At 37.1% G+C, this 16327-nt stretch overlaps 2 protein-coding genes and 1 long non-coding RNA gene across 4 annotated transcripts; 1 reads left to right on the top strand and 2 right to left on the bottom strand.

Annotated features, from left to right (window-relative positions):
- Positions 1-268: 268 nt before the first annotated feature.
- On the top strand, positions 269-11341 carry ctso (cathepsin O). Its single transcript, XM_084954897.1, has 8 exons — positions 269-580; positions 1329-1434; positions 1605-1729; positions 4370-4537; positions 5666-5787; positions 8599-8762; positions 9564-9656; positions 9785-11341. The coding sequence occupies exons 1-8, from the start codon at positions 287-289 to the stop codon at positions 9817-9819; spliced, it is 1107 nt and encodes a 368-aa protein (XP_084811023.1). The 5' UTR covers positions 269-286; the 3' UTR covers positions 9820-11341.
- LOC146392884 (uncharacterized) lies at positions 1660-5190 on the bottom strand. Of its 2 annotated transcripts, none has more exons than XR_014802916.1 (3): positions 5040-5190; positions 4362-4524; positions 1660-3048 (listed from the first exon to the last, which is right to left on the bottom strand). It is a non-coding gene; the product is annotated as an uncharacterized LOC146392884 (long non-coding RNA). The 2 variants fall into 2 exon arrangements; XR_014802917.1 differs by having other exon boundaries at positions 5053-5190.
- Positions 9784-15467, bottom strand: tdo2a (tryptophan 2,3-dioxygenase a). The gene is made up of 12 exons (XM_084954882.1): positions 15263-15467; positions 15014-15119; positions 14836-14926; positions 14345-14415; positions 13746-13873; positions 13464-13650; positions 13003-13110; positions 12771-12882; positions 12522-12579; positions 11926-12005; positions 11543-11633; positions 9784-11242 (listed from the first exon to the last, which is right to left on the bottom strand). The coding sequence occupies exons 1-12, from the start codon at positions 15295-15297 to the stop codon at positions 11089-11091; spliced, it is 1221 nt and encodes a 406-aa protein (XP_084811008.1). The 5' UTR covers positions 15298-15467; the 3' UTR covers positions 9784-11088.
- Positions 15468-16327: the final 860 nt, after the last annotated feature.

Here is a 16327-nt window from a genome sequence, read left to right as displayed (position 1 = left end):
GCATGAGTTGAACTAAATATAGTGGCGTAAATTCTGGTTTAGTTTGGCTGAACATGTCTTTAAATGTCTTGCAGTCAGTTGAATAAACGATCATTTGAATCTAGATAAAACTGATGTGAATAATTAAACTTCATTTCAGCACACGCACACACACACACACACACCTAAAATACTTTATGTGCGTTTTAAATAGTTTACATTTTTTGCATGCAAATTTTTTATCAACCAGCGCTCGTCGTAGTAAACTTTCTTTCGTTTCCAAGGGAACGCCTCTTGATTACAACGCATGCGCGACAAATCTTCACCCTTTTCCGCGAACATCAAAACGCTTGTGCTTCCCCGTGTGGATGTTTCTCAGCTGACATTTGTTCATCAAATGAGGGCTTGTCAGGTGTTCATACCCGCTGTGGTCGCTCTCGGATTAATTGTCTCTCCTGTGTTTTGCCAAAATGTGAACTCCAGTGAAATTCGGACTCAGTTAAACGGCTCTGCCGCTGATTTCGGGGCATACAGAAAGCAGTTTCACCGCACGTATGAAGTAAGCAGCGAGGAATTTAGTCGCCGTCATCTCAGTTTTCAGGTATGTAAAGTGAAGGAGGCGTAGAATAATTCTTAAGTGCCACACTTAGCAAGTGTGAAGTACTCAGACGGAAAACTGAAAACAAACTGGGGGAGTACTTCTTGTTAGACCACGCCCACTCACGCAGAAGAAGGAAATACGAAAAATAATTTTGGAAAATTTTGTTGAATGTTTCATTAAATATAGATATAAATATAAAAAGCATACAAATACTGGCATAAACTGAGATTAAGGGAAAATTGTACTACAACATTGGAACAATAGTTAACACTGGTGTTCCGAGTAACATGAGTGAGGTGAACATAAAATTGCAGCTTAATAGCTGAAGTCGTATGAAATAAAAACAGCTGTGCGATCAAGAACATTTAATTTAGTCTTTCACTCTTACCTGCTTCCTTATTTCCCAACTGGTCGCCACAGTTTTATACTGTGTATATTGATATGATTAGCAACATATCTTTTATAAGCTGCTTAATATGTTTTAACATCTGTCAGCATGACATGCTTAGAGGTTTTTTTGGCTATTATATTAACAATTGTGTGTTTTCTTAGTCAGAGTTGGATAAGAAAAGTTTTGAGAGGTTTCAAATACATAAATGTAGATTATTTTCATTTCCCTTTCTATCAAAAGTATTGAACATCTACATGAACAACTTATTTTAAAGACCAGAGTTTACTGTTATGTTTTTCTGTCCTTTTCCCCCCTCCCATTTAATATCATTGTACCGTTTCATTTGTGTAATTGCAGAGAGCTACAATACGGCACACCTATCTGAACTCATTTTCCACAGAAACACAGTCTGCCAAGTATGGCATCAACCAATTCTCTGACCTTTCACAGGAGGAATTCAGAGGTAGGTTGATATTTTGACATAGAGGTATGTTTAGTGAATCCTTTGGACATTTTATTAATTTATATTTCTGTCCTGCCTTTTGTTAAACTAGGCTGAGTCTGCAGAATCATAGTTTACACTTGTGTTTGTATAAAAAAAGAATGACTTTGAACTGTATTTTTTATCCACAGATCTGTACCTGGGAGCAGTCTATGAGAGAGCTCCTCTCTTCTCTGGACTGAGTGTAAAGGAGCTCCCAGACAAATTTGACTGGAGGGACAAGGCAGCCGTGGCACCAGTCCAGGACCAACAAGCAGTAAGTTTTACACATGATACTGTAGGTATACTGTACATGTGGGAGGTTAGCTGGAGATGCTTTAGATGCAGAGACATAATTGGGCAGATAAAGTCATGCCTTTTCATTATTTATGAATAAAGCAATCAATCAACAAACAGGTACAGAATACCAAATACTACACAGGCTTTGATAATGAACGCAAGTCTTCACCAGTAACACAGTCAAAATTATGATGTAGACACTTGTCAGGTGATTCTTTGCTTTTCACTTTTAAGTAGGTGAAAATTTCTGATGACCTGTGCAAGAGATTTCAGTGCTTCAGTTTTAAGGGTGAATATACATTTAACACTTTTTAAACATTTTTTATTGTAATTTATTATTTTTTCCCCACCAAAGTGAAAAAAGATGTGAAAATTGTAAAATAAAAGCAATTTTAAGTGGTTTTAGTTGATCATAAGCGCCTTGAGGCAACTGTTGTTGTGATTTGATGCTATATAAATAAAATCGAATTGAATTTAATCTAAAAGCATCTAATTGAAAATAACACAGAGAAGACAGAACGCATCAAATGTTGACATGAGAATGTGTGGCTGGTATTGTAAGTGTAAGAATAACATTTCTTAACAGAAAAAGAATGTAGGGATTTCATCATATACATCTATGTGAGGGACAACTGAGATTTTGTACTGAAGATCATTACATGGGCTCAGAGAGGACTCTGAAAATCGTCGTCACTGAACCCAGTGTATCCCTTCATCAACAGATTCAAGTTAAAAATTATTTTTCATCTAAAGAGAAAGCGTATATAAACAAGACCTTTGCCTTCTCTCGGCACCAAACTCTTTCCTGTGTTCTGGACAATCAAAACTTGAAATTCTTTTTAGTAATCTCGAATGCCTAATCATCCAAGCTGAAGTGTGGTAGCTTTGAAAAAACAGAATATGTGATAGTATGCGTGTCCATTAATGGACGTGGTGTTTGCAACTTGTACATCGGCAAATGCAGGATTAATCCCGAGTGATATACCCCCCACCACCACCACTCACACTCACTCATAGAATATTTAAGAATTTATGCAGACATTTTTTTTTCATTTAAAAAAGTCTAACATTCTTGTTGTCACATGTCTCAAAGTGAGAATTAAGGTGAGTGGAAAGAGACTTTTTTTTCAGATGAGTACATTGGGAACGCTCTTCAAATGTGAAGCATTTAATATGAAGTACCAGAGTGGAAAAGGCATATTTGACTCAAAGGCGACCTCGGTAATGGTAGTGGAAGAGCAAAGGAGCAATGACGAACTAAACCTCTGGAGCCGTTGCTCAGGGAGCAGAATGGACCTGGGGGTACAGAAGGGAGAGGGTTAGTGAGACTGAGTTGTTGCTTGTCCCTGCTGAAGATACACTTTTTGCTCTTTTTGTCCTTTATCTCTTTAGTCAGTCAATTTGCCATAGGGGATGATGATGATGATATTGCTGTAAAACTGTTGTCCTAAGGGAGAGACATAACCGGTTCAGCTGAACGCCATCATGATCATATATTTTACTTTGCTCTATTCAGGTCAAGTTTCGCACTCCAGGGAGATGCACTAAATGACCACTCTCACCTACCACTCTCCTCTGCTGCGGTTTTACCAGACAGATTTTTTTTTCTCTAGCTCTGCCTGTGGACCTGCTGAGTTTTTATAATACATAGATGGTGAGACAGAATATAAACTGCTGTAGGATGCACACAGACCCAATATATCAAACCACTCACATCTTGCTTCTTGATCCATTTTTTTTTTTACCTTTCTTGATTCCATGTTTGTGTCTTGAGAACATTTGATCACTTTAAAAGCAGATAGCCCTAATATTGTGTATACTCAGCACATACTTATGTCGAGACCAGGCAATATTGACTGATTTTGCTTTCAGCATTGATTTTAAGCCGTGAAACCATATTGAGCAGCAAAAATTGGATTTTAACAGAGAGCTCAGTTTTTCATTACATCTATGGGAATACATTTATGCCAAGTAAGTGAACTGAGCATGCAATATTAGGATGCCGTTTGGAGAATAATATTTGCTCGTGCAAATATTAAGCAAAAAAACAAAACAAAACACACAGACGCACACAAGAATCCCTCACATGATGAACTACTGTATGTACCAGCAAAAAAGCAATACTTGTTTCAGGAAAGCATTTTTTAATCTATATCAGATATAAAATATGAGAAATTATTTTGCAGTCTGAATACAATAAATAAGCCATAGACATAAAACCTTAAATTAAGACCTTTAACTGAAGCAGATATTCACATTTTTCTGAAGCGTGTGCATACCTGTGGTTTTTCTGTCAGTAGATGGCAGCAGAAAACAATCGGTCACAGTCACATTATCACGTACCGCGTAGAGCATTTAAAAAGTGAAGATACTTGATTAAACCGTCTAAAATCTTGTGTCAGTCTTATAACACTGGCACAGGGCTTTTTAGATGATTATTATAGTAGGATTATATAGACAGATATGCATAGGTAGTTCATTTCCAGAAATAAATAAGAAATAGCTCCTTAGGATGGTACAGTGTGAATAGATTCTAGGTCAGGAGCTGGATCTAAATAATGCTTGCGAGATTTTTTCTTTTCTCTTTTGTCTCATTTCTGTAATTTTACCTTCACAGTGTGGGAGCTGTTGGGCTTTTAGTGTGGTTGGTGCCATACAGTCTGTCCATGCCATAGGAGGCTCACAGCTGGAGCAGCTCAGTGTGCAGCAGGTTGTTGACTGCTCCTACCAAAACGCAGGCTGTAATGGAGGCTCCACAACTCGGGCTCTGAACTGGTTAAAACAGGTATGCTGATAGTCACACAACGTTAACAGATTTTTAGGTCTTATAAAAGATGCTTCCAGAATCTTAGCTTATAATACCTGAAATGACCAAGGCTGCAATAAACATTTCTGTATCACTAAGGCAACAGGAGAAATTGAAAATATGGTACTGTCTAAAAGTCCGAGGCCACCTCTCATTTTTCTGTTCTTTGCTTCCAAGGTGCCAAACTTTCTAATGTTTTGTAAGTGTCTTGAACAGTAATTCAACAGTTCCTGTTTCCTGTTTAGTTGAATATATGAAAAATGCCAATGATAAGTTTTACAGGCATACAATATATTTTTGCACCAAGGTGATTTATAAAGAAAATTTAGCCAAAAACCAAAAAAGTGAGGAAACTGGACATGTGGAGTACAAAAGAAGAAATGACAGTCCTTAAAAAAATCTATCTACAGCAAATGAACATTATCTGAAAGTCATGTCCTTAAAAAATGGGTAAAAATCAAGCAAAAAGCTGACAGAGGACCTGAGAGATGCACCTGCCCTTCAGATGATCCTTCTGCTGTTCACTGAAGCCTCGTGAGAAATGTTCTCAGTGGATAGGTGGCTGTCAAATGCCATTTTTAAGAAAGGAAGAGAGTGAGATCGTGAGAAAAGACTGAAGTATGTCAGCTCAAACAAGAACTGGACTGAAAATCTGTGGCAACAGGTGGAGTGATGAATTCAAATGTGACATATTTGGTTTGGAGGAAGTGAGGAGAGGTACCACAGTGATTAGTACAACATGGTGGAGGCTCTGTTGTGGTTTGGGGCTGCATTTCAGCCACTGGTGTTGGGGATCACTATCAGTCATTGAACTGGCCTCCAGAGAGCCTCTGTCAAGAGGTCACCTTGACAGAGAACATATATATATACTATATTCCCATATATTTTTGCATGTTTCAGTAAATTGCTGCACCTCCTTCCCAATTTTCCTAGCAAAATTTAAGGAAATGAGTGGGTGGCTTAAAACCTTTGCACATTACTGTAGAATCACACGATTTAAAACTTTAGCATCTATAAAATCTGTGTAACATTGTTTAGACATACACATTAAGAAAAATTAAATAAAACAGACATGCTGTGTACTAATGTTCATTATTTGCTTTGTAGACCAGAATGAAGTTGGTGAGTCAGTCTGAGTATCCCTATAAGGCCAAAACGGAAATCTGCCATTTTTTCTCCCAGTCACACGGCGGTGTTGCCGTAAAGAACTTTACAACACATGACTTCAGGTGAGACTTTATTTTTTTTATCAAGTTTTCTACAAGGAATAAAAGTATTAACTTCATAAAATTAAGGAGAATATGCATGCAACTTTCATGTGGGTTTCATAAAGTACCAAGGACAGAGAAATGGGCGTGGGATTGGTTCTGTGCAATCACAGTGTTTACTCTGTCAACACAGACATCGATAGCTCACTAGCACAGAGGTTCTTAACTCCGGGTCAGTTTTTTTGTTTTGGCCCAAAGGTGAATCTGATTGTTTTTACTTAAAATTGAACAGAACAGGGACTTTGCTTCGTGCATATGTAATGCCTTCTGTTGTTATTGTTATTTTGCCTTCTCAGTATAATACTTTCATAGCTAGGCTCTGAATCCACTGTCAGAGCAGATTTAACTGAGCATCCAAGTAACCTAAGATGATGTTTATTGTTTATTATTATTTATTTATTTATGTGCAATCTTTTAAACAATAGTATACATTTTAATTGTATTTATTAACTGTTGTTTTCTTCATGTTTTTCTGCCAAACAAGAATGAATTTGTTAAAAACATGGAGGGCTGCCATGTTTCTTCTAATATTTTTATTACAGTATCAGTATGCAACCATGACCTTGAATGGTACAAACCTCATTTATCATAGACTCCATATATTGGAAAAGAGTCTTGGTAGTGATAATTTACTGTGCTAACACACAGCAAATTATCACAACCACGACTAGTAAGAAACAGGAGTACTGTCTGCCTGGCAATAATTCTGCAAGTAGTAATGTCTGCAACTCTCTTGGTGCAAAGTAAAAGAACTACAAATCACTTGTCAGGGAAATGGGGGGACAAGTGAGCTGAGATTTGCAGTACCATCAACTGGCCTTCATTACCATGGAGGCAGAGTGCCTCATCAACCTGTGCTTTGCAGGATACAGCCATGGGCAGCTGGAGAAAGGAGAGTTAAACTTGAGAATAGATTTGTACTGCTGCTGCAGGACCCTGGATCTCTGTGAGATGGCCTAGATAACCTCTTATCTTCACACAGCAGTTTAAGGACTTAAAGTAGTAATGGAAGTAAAAGACTACAGGGAGAAATAGCGACTAGACCTCAGACTCTGAATGTGGTTGATTTTGCTTCTTTAACTCAAGAGCGATTCAAAAATATACTGCTTTTCTAAACTCAGTAATCGGTTTGGACACCCAGCTATGAAAAATGTAGACATGGACCAAATCCATTTTGGAAACAAATAAAACAATCAGCATTTTTGTAATGGGATTTTACCAACATGTTGTTCATTCTACTTTAATATGGAGGCATTTATCAGAGAAGTTCATAAACTCAACTGATTATTTCAACTACATGCACACTCCATGAAGTGCTTTAAAAAACAAACAAAAACAAACATCTTTTTCACATTCATCTTTTTTAGTGCAGTTGAAATTTGTGTTAACAAGTCAAAAGTAAAATAGTCAGCCACCCCAGCTGCTACCTGACAAAAGTTAAATACATGATGAATGCCATAGCCAGGAGATTCTCACTCTGTATACTGACTACCAAGGTTTGGAATTCACAAAGGTTTGCAGAAACTCAGTGATACTTCATTTCTATATCATAAATATTTCTTGTTTTCACTAAAGCCTGTCAGACAGCCTCGGGCCTCTCAGAGAGTCGCTGCTGCCAGAATTGTAACAAGAGGTTAGAATTTAAGGTGATATTCTTAAATCGGACACTTTCAAGTTCTGTTGCTGGTTTATAAATCACTTAGAATCAAACTAGGTTAGGCTGCCTTCTGCTAGTGTGCTGCATACAGATGGAAACAACTTCCTTCCTGATGATATATCATGCACGCCAATCTAGCCACTTTCAGATTTAACCCAAAAACTCACTTGTTCTCCCTTGTCTGTGATGGATTGGTTTCTGTGTTTTATAGTTGTTGTTTTCAGGTCAGCTTCTAATGGCATAATTGCAATGTAGATTTATTCATAGTGGACTGTTATGTTCATATTTTATTTTCTTTGGATGCATTTTATTTCCTTTTGCATACTTACCTGTCATTCCGTGCTCTTATATTTATAGTTTATTGTGGCTCACTATTTTTGAATGACATTTTTGATGCTTCCCTTTGTCCGTGTAAAGCAGTTTAACTTCCCTCTCTGTTTGAAGTGTGCCATGTAAATAAAGCCACTTTGCCTTCCTAAACAGAACTTGAAAGTGAAGTGCTGATATTGAGATTTATTGCATATCAACACAATGTTACTTAAATTCCTGATGTTCTCTCATCCACAATTCACTGATCCAGTCTAAACATTTTCCTTAGACCTGTATGTGTCTTCTGAGGGGTCTCAACGTTAGGTCACGGAGTTTATCAAGCTGCTGGAATTGGATGTTTCTGCAGGGTGGGAGGTTGGGGAGGTGACAGACGGCTAATCTCATGGTTAAACCAGATTTTTACCGCTGCAAAACACCATAAAGTTTTAACACAACCTCACCATAAATGGAAACCCAAATGACTTTATTCTGACTTTCTTCGGTATAGATTTGGCACAAACAGGGGCTTCGAACACCATATGTAATAAGGCTGGCAGAGTACAGCGTGACATAAACCCAGCGGGAATCATCTTGTGGAAGGACAGAGAGTGTAACTGAAGAGGCCAGTTCTTGAGCAACAAACTGACGGGAGAAAATGCACCACATTTAGTAAAAATCAAACAAAACTGATGTACTGATAATTGAAGTTGATTAGTTAAATATTCTTGTACAACATTTAACTGCCTGACTTTACATTAGAGTAGTAACGTAATTATGAGAACACCTTGTGCTGTGTTTTTTCCCAGTGGTCAAGAGAAGGCAATGATGGGTCAGCTACTACAATATGGCCCTTTGGTTGCTATTGTGGATGCTGTAAGCTGGCAAGATTACCTGGGAGGAATCATCCAATACCACTGCTCCAGCCAGTGGTCCACCCATGCTATTCTGATTGTCGGCTATGACACTACCGGTAAATACTACCACATGTCACATTTAAGTGAGACAAAGTATTTTGAATAGTTTAAAAAATATGACTTTATAATTTATTTGAGCTAACAGAGTTTATCAGAGTTTTTAGCTTATTTCGAATCCTTAAAAATAAAATTTTTATATCAAGTGAAATATGAGCCAGCAGGAGGAAAAAGTTTTACATGTCAGATCTGAAGACTAAATAAAAATGAAAATGTTTTCATTTCTCAAGGTCGTAAGAACCAAAGTTCCTTATTTCATCTCAACTCTTTTACAACTCCTGCTTGTTTAGTTGCAAGTAATTTACGAGATTAAAGCAGAGTATGAGTTTTCTTTTTAAAATTGCCTTATTTACAGTGTATCATTAAGTATTTTGCTATTTCACCTTTTACCCTAATCCCCTGTTCTCTTAGCATGCAGTGATCAAAGGTTAGCTGAAATTGTAATCATTAACAGTTTGTGTACTCATGTTGATGTGATGATGTACCAGATGTTCTGTTTATTTCAATGTTTATCTACTTCTTTTGGGATCCAGAAAGTGGACACTTATGAATATTAGAGGCTAAACACTAGTTTGGTTACAGCTGTGTGGTAGCAGCTATCTCATACTTTATTTATGGGCAGTTTAGACAAAAATACTTTACATTTATTAACATCAATTATTTCAAACACTTCTGTTTTCTAGGTATTACACAAGTATTGGAGTGATTATGTAACAGTCTAATGTGGGTGCAGCACACATACTAAGTAGGTCTGATTTACCTAGTAAATAATTCAGTGTTAAATGCATGTTGTCTTTCAGGGGACATTCCATACTGGATTGTGCAGAACTCCTGGGGAACAAGATGGGGAAATGAGGGCTATGTTTATATAAAAATAGGTGGTAACGTTTGTGGTGAGTTTGACCTTTGATCTTGACATTTTATGTTTATATGAACTTTCAGCTTAAGATAGGTGCACTGAAGTGTCCAGAATCTCCCTGGGGAATAACAGTATTTCTCTATTTTCTTTTTCTTTTTACAGGCATTGCAGATTCAGTGGCAGCTGTTTTTCTTTGACGACAATGCCTGTATGAGTCAGTGTGTGTGTGTGTGTGTGTGTGTGTGATTACCAGTGCCAAAATTCAAATCATTCATCTGTTTGCTTTCGAGTACCACTTTAAATGTTTTTATTGAGATGTAAGCACCACTAAAACCAAATAAAATACTTCATACTGTTGGCAAGTGTTGAATTTTAATAGAACAATAAAACACATCACTGCAAAAATACAATAACATGAATTGTTCCATCATATAAAACATATCTTATTAAATACATACAGATATATGTCATAGGTTATGAGTCATACATTTGGCTATAAAGATATTGCATTAATCAGTGCATAAATACGTGACAAAATTAATTTAAAACTTTACAAAAACAGCAACAACATTATGTACAATTTTATGGTTCATATTTATTCTGTGCAAATGGTTTTATTTTAGACATTGATGTGTTTGGTTCATTGGTTCGTCATTTTCTGTACACCTTTATGCACTCAAGACACATCTGAGTAGTCTGAAATGGCTCCCTCCATGACACCATCCCTGTGCTGAGATGAAAGATGATCCATTTTTGTAAAACTCATCATCGCCACCAGCGTTGTCCTTGCACTCACAGTTTGATCACTGCTCTCACTGATCTGTTTGCTTTCAGGTCAATCTCAGCCAATTTACATAAATTTATTGAGGAAACATCTAAGCACTTCTTATCAAGGAGCCATCTGCAGTACTTTGTGGCTCACTGTCAAGATTAAAGTAAAATAGTGTTAATTTGGCTGTTTAAATATTTGATTTATTATCTGTGAGACATTGCATCATAAGCCTGCAGCATAATTTATCTTGATTTTCTCTTGTTTGCTAAGCATTAATATGTACAAACGTAGTTACTTTGTTACATGTACTGTTTTTGTGCATTTATGTGTGATGCCATGTAAAGACATCACGCCTTCAAATCAACCCGTCTGCGTTATTCTTCACTCCAACATCCAGTTCACCTAATGTTAAATTAAAATACCACATGACCTCGAATTTCATCTCACCTAGATTTTAATCCTTCTTAATAATATATAGTGTTTGATAAAACTGGCCATATGTTGAATTGCCTCCATTCAACACATACACGAGTTCTTTAAAGGTACACTGACAAGATGCCATGCATTGTTTCTCATAAACATCAACAAAATGTATTTCTTTGACATGATTTTCACCTCTCATTGAACTGTAAATAATCCGCTGCTGGGAGATCTGTTTAAGTGAAAAAGCCTGGACAGACGAGTGAGATGCACTCTAATCCGAGTCGTCACTGCTGCAGTAGGAGCTGTCGCAGCACTCAGCCATGTACAAAAAAGTGTGAATGTTGGGATTCAGCTTGGGTACCCAGTGGCGAGGCACCAGGAATGTTGCCAGGTTGAAAAGATCCACAAAAACTTTGTATCGGTCACTAATTAAAAAGATCAAATATAGAATGATTTACTTAGTATGTGCAACTGTTCTGAATTTTGTCTTCTGAGAAGCAAAAAATAAACTGCGGTTCACATTTTATTTTACTCTTGTGTTGTTTCTTTGAACTTTAAATATATTGTCACTGTGCATTACAGAAGGAACTGCTACATGACAAGTTAATTAAGATAAGCAGAGTAGCACTGCGCTGTCTTTATCTAAATTAACTCTGAAGTGTTTCGGATACTTGCTGTGTGAAAATAAATGTCTAATCATAACATTATTTTACATCATACAATACCTGACAGTTGATCTAAGATAGTGGTAGCCAGACGACCCCCCTGTGCCAGCTTTGCTGCCAATCATCCGGTGAACCATGCACACATGATTGTCTACAAAAAAGTAGGGGAAAAAACACCCAGGAATAGCCATTGTTATTTTGTCCATTGGCGATAGGTTGTATTGATCAGCGGGCATGGAGGATGTTATAAGGTTCTTCTGCCTCTTGGGTTCAAATTTAACTTTAAAGTTTAGTAACTTTGTAGGCTTCTTTCTTAGTCCAGTTCTGCCCTTGGGCAAAAAATAAAAACAACACACTGTAGAAAACAAATATACTTTCCTTTCCCCTCAAACTTTCTTACTCTGTTTACACGTAGCAAGCAATGGTGATGCCTCGGTACTTACATCTCCATTTCGTCATGAGGGTGTCGATATCCATGAGGGATGTGAGCAGCTGGAAGGGAACCTGGAACCTTGGCTCTTCCCTTAAAGGTAAAAAAAAAGAAGATTTTATGTTTCACAGATTATAATGTAAAAAAAACCCTATTTTCTCTACATATCAGCTATAACATGAGCACAACTATCACCTGTTCACTACCACCAGTAAGTCACCGTATTAAATTTTGCATCTGTTATCACCTTCCACTAACTTCAGTTACCTCTGTTGACTTTTGCATAGACTCAGTAAATCTCAAGTGACAATGTGTCCTTACCGCAACGATTTGAAAGAAAAAAAAAACACACACCTTTTAATAAAGCTTACATTTTCAGGCAGGTTTCACAAAGGGGCTTGTGATATGGAAAATTTATGTGGGAAGAACAAATGAGTACCCTTGCCTCAGGGACTAGCACTGAGGCATTCTTGTGCAACACTTTCCACTGAAGCTGTTTGCAGCCTCCAGGTGTTAACAATGTAAAACTATGAATAGGAAGCAAATATAACATACAGTGTCACCACTAGACCATTAAAGGTGAGGAAACCTAAAACAAACTAAACATACCTGTAGAAGTATATCATCAGAGCACCTTGCAGAGCCTTGTAAGAGAGTCTCCTCTCACCTTGTTAACGAAAGGGAAAATTTTTATTTTCAAGGTAACAAGAAATGTTGGCGTTTACATCCTTTTGTAAACTAGAGTTTCAATTTTAAAGTCCACACCTTGCACAAGATAAGCTTCACTTTGTGTCAAATAGAGGCCGTAAATAAACATGATAAAGCCTCGGTGATTATGGCATCTGATTAAACACTTACCCTTGCTGACAAGGTGATTGTGGCGCATTTCATCAAACAGAGATGTGAAAAGCTCCCTCTGTTTGACCATCTCTGCCATCAGTTCCTCTTTCTCTTCAGAATCAGGCATTTTCTTTAAAAGAAAATATGGGAGGAAAAAACAGCCGTCTCTGTCAGTCATCGGTGTACTCCAGGGACAGCAAAAAAAAGAAAAGAAAAAAAGTTTGTTCTGAAAGCTGGAGCCATCTCTTACCTCAATTTTCTCCTTCTCCTGATTTAACCCATCAAATATATTGATTTCCAGCCTTTGCCAGAAATTGAAGCCATCCACCTCCAATCCAGGAGTTCTCTCCAGCCACTCCTGAAAGAACAGCCCAGGGTTTTTTCTCACATGTATGCTCTAACACAGGGGTGAGCAATTAATTTCGCCAAAGGGTCACATGAGAAATTGGGACTGTCGTAGAGGGCTACACCATGGAGCTTATAGAGAGACAAAATTAATATTGAGCAGAAATGGGTTCAGTTTATTGGTTTGGCCCTTTACAAAAGTCCCAGTTTGTCATGTGGCACCTTGGCAAAATTAATTGCCCACCAGTCCTAATTGCCCAACAGGGCAAAGAACAACAAATTCATGTTCATTCTTTGTGTTTTAATTACTTACTAACTAAATCAAAAATGGTAGCCCTTCCACATGTATGTGGCTGTAAAACATACCTCAACTAACTTTATAAGTGTTGGTTCCTGCTCAGTGGAGAGCAGCATCTCACTGTCATGACCTTTAAAGTTGTCCCTGTAATGGCGTCTGTTGTATGGAACCCTCAGGTTGTCTGGAACTCCAATTTTGTTCTCCAAGAGCCGAAACTGGAGGCTTTGGAAGCCAGAGGCCGGAGATAGGTATTCCCTGTATACACAAATAAGCATACATGTACACAGTTAAGCCAGAGTGCAACGTTGTGGAGGAGTGCATGTTATATTGCTTTTTGGAGAGGAGTTTACCTAAAGTCAAAAAAGTCCAAGGCTGTCATTGTTTCCAAAACCGCAAACTGGTCAACCAACAGTCTGAAGACCATCACAACCCTGTGGATGCGAGTGTTGACTTTGAGCATGTTACGTTCGTCTCGGACCTTCAGAGGAAGAGCAAATGTTAGGGGAATTATTGCTGATCATATTTAAGCTTGTAGGTCGGGAAACAGTCTAATTAAATAACTAGTTCTTTTTGTATTTCCAACAATATTTTTTACAAGTATAACATATAATGTATATTTCTACCTAAGCAAGATGTTAAATTACAACTGCTGTTCTGCTATTAGTCTGGAAATACCTGATCACAAACTTTAGTATGACTAGTGAATGTAATTTTTTAAACAGAGGCACTGAGTGATTGTGACGGTGTTCTCCACTGATGGTTTTCTTTAAAATGCATTTTAAATCCTTCATCTTATTGACTTCATTTTTCTTATCAGCACTCAATCTTTAACATTTGCAGTGTGCATCTAAAAATAGTAGCAGCAGTGCAAGATACATTTCATTTTTCTCTATTTTAATTATGAATTCACAATTGCTTAACCTTCTGTTACCACAGAAATATAACTTACATGACCGCTGATGAAGATCTCTCGCACAGAGTCCAGTTCAAACAAAATCTGTTTGAACCACAGTTCATAGGCTAAAATAATAATAAAAAAAAGATCTTTAAGCATCATTAATATATATAAGTATTTTATTTTGAGGTAAAGACAAAGGTCAGTAAGCAGTCAAGACTTTTACATTTTTCTATTCACTGGTGGAGAAAGAGAGAAATGAAGGAAAAAAAGTTGAACTATTTCTATTGGTGTGCAGCGGCGTCTCACACTAAGTGGATGCAGCCAAAAACCTCCATATCGTTCACTATAGGGGTGAAAGAGTCTCCCTTTAATTTAAAATTGATTTTCCTTTTTCATTTTTCACCTGTCTCTAACTGTCTGTAAACAAGGTGAATGATTTACAATCAAATCAACATTTAAGTAAAGTTTATGACTGGATTCAATTTTGCTTTCTTGAGAAAATGAGAAAAAAATAATTTCAAACAAAATGAAGCTCAACTTACCTTGATGGGTGACAATGAAGAGGTGCTCATCATGGATCTTATTGGCTTTTAGTTCACTTTGCAGAACCTGAGCTGTGAGTATTTTGTCGAGCTGAGGGTTGGAAAGAGAGAAATCAATTGATATAAAAACTTTGATTGAACAACAAATGCAAATTTCAGTACAAATATAGATTTGTACCTGCAGGTAGTCTCCATAGATAATTCCTCCTCTACTGGCCTTGTTGACCCCTGCCTGGGAGTCATCCTCACCTTCTTCAGTTTTGGGAGGTTTATTTTTGAATAACCTGGAGTACAAAGAGAACACCTCTGGTTACTTGTTTTCCCATCAACAGGATTAGAAATGTAGGTAACATGTTTCTATTTAATTATGTGAAAAAAGGGGGATAAAAATCCAAGAGTGTAAGTGTGATTAAAAATATGAACGCACAAATGCTTCTTCTCAAAGTACGGACATCCACTCATGACTTATTCAAATCGGTGGCAGCAAAGATGTGTCCTTGTTCATCGACTAATATTTAATAAAAGAGTTTTCAACACAATCCGAGTTTTTAAAGACTTATCTTGTCCAATCAGTCACAAGTATACAGTTACCATCCGGCCCGCCTCTATTTTTCCCTTGGAGCCGCTGTTTATCTGTACTCAGGACTGATGTCTGGACTTTGTTTGACCTGCTAAAAGAAGGGTCACGCAGACCTAAAATAATAAAATAAGGGCATATTATTTTTCTGCATTTACGAAGCTATCAGGAATATCAAATGATCTCCACATTATGAGATTTTGAATTTGCAATGCATTGCTTGAGGGTTTTAATTTAGACGTGGCTGTCTTAGTCACTGGGCTTCAGTGTTTACACTCAGGGATACTCTGTTTATACTCTATGAAAAAACTGAACTTATAAAGATAAGATAGACAACACCTGTCCTTGCTGCAAAGACAAATATGGGCTTCATCTGTTTTTGCTTCTGAAATGTTATGGGGACTCTGTAGATGCAGCCCAAAGAAGGAAGACAAATACTGCTTTTAGTATTTGGTGGTTTTAGCTGTAACAGGTTTAACCACTGATTAAAAATATAGGAGTGATTTTGCTTTAATTTAAAAATGGAAATCTCATTTCAACCAGGTCCTTAAGACAATTTCTCTATCTTAGAAATATTAAAGTTACAGTTACCCCCCCCAGCTTTTAGCGCTGGTTCATACAGTTCATTTTTATTGGATTATTTGAACACAGCAAAAAAAACAAAAACAGGTAGTTCAGAAGTTGCTTTACCCAACTGCTTAAAACACTCTCACAATCTCATTGCTGCATCACAGACAGAGAATGTAAAGTGTATATATATATATTCTCCATTGTATTTTTTTTTCTGCATCATAAGATTGTTTTTTTCTTGTTGTGAAATAATTTGTTTACAATGGTGTTATCGATTTTTCAGGACCTTCTGTATTAGTGTGGAAGTCACGAGAAACCCGTGATGACCGTCTGTATGTCATTGAA

This window comes from Perissodus microlepis, chromosome 2 (genome assembly GCF_051167445.1).
Source record: "Perissodus microlepis isolate ML-2025 ecotype Zambia chromosome 2, ASM5116744v1, whole genome shotgun sequence".
In the NCBI taxonomy this organism is placed as follows: domain Eukaryota; kingdom Metazoa; phylum Chordata; class Actinopteri; order Cichliformes; family Cichlidae; genus Perissodus; species Perissodus microlepis.
The sequence above is the reverse complement of the archived record's forward strand: the minus strand, read 5'-3'. Positions and strand labels throughout refer to the sequence as shown.

What these genes read in the sequence shown, in the direction of transcription:
- ctso (XM_084954897.1), top strand. Translation starts at nt 287, where the DNA reads ATGCGCGACAAATCTTCACCCTTTTCCGCGAACATCAAAACGCTTGTG. An exon ending in TTCACAGGAGGAATTCAGAG is followed by an intron (nt 1,435 to 1,604) that starts GTAGGTTGATAT and finishes TTTTATCCACAG; the next exon opens with ATCTGTACCTGGGAGCAGTC. An exon ending in TTTACAACACATGACTTCAG is followed by an intron (nt 5,788 to 8,598) that starts GTGAGACTTTAT and finishes GTTTTTTCCCAG; the next exon opens with TGGTCAAGAGAAGGCAATGA.
- tdo2a (XM_084954882.1), bottom strand. Translation starts at nt 15,297, where the DNA reads ATGAGTGGATGTCCGTACTTTGAGAAGAAGCATTT. An exon ending in AGATCTTCATCAGCGGTCAT is followed by an intron (nt 13,874 to 14,344) that starts GTAAGTTATATT and finishes CTTCCTCTGAAG; the next exon opens with GTCCGAGACGAACGTAACAT. An exon ending in CAATCACCTTGTCAGCAAGG is followed by an intron (nt 12,580 to 12,770) that starts GTAAGTGTTTAA and finishes TTCGTTAACAAG; the next exon opens with GTGAGAGGAGACTCTCTTAC.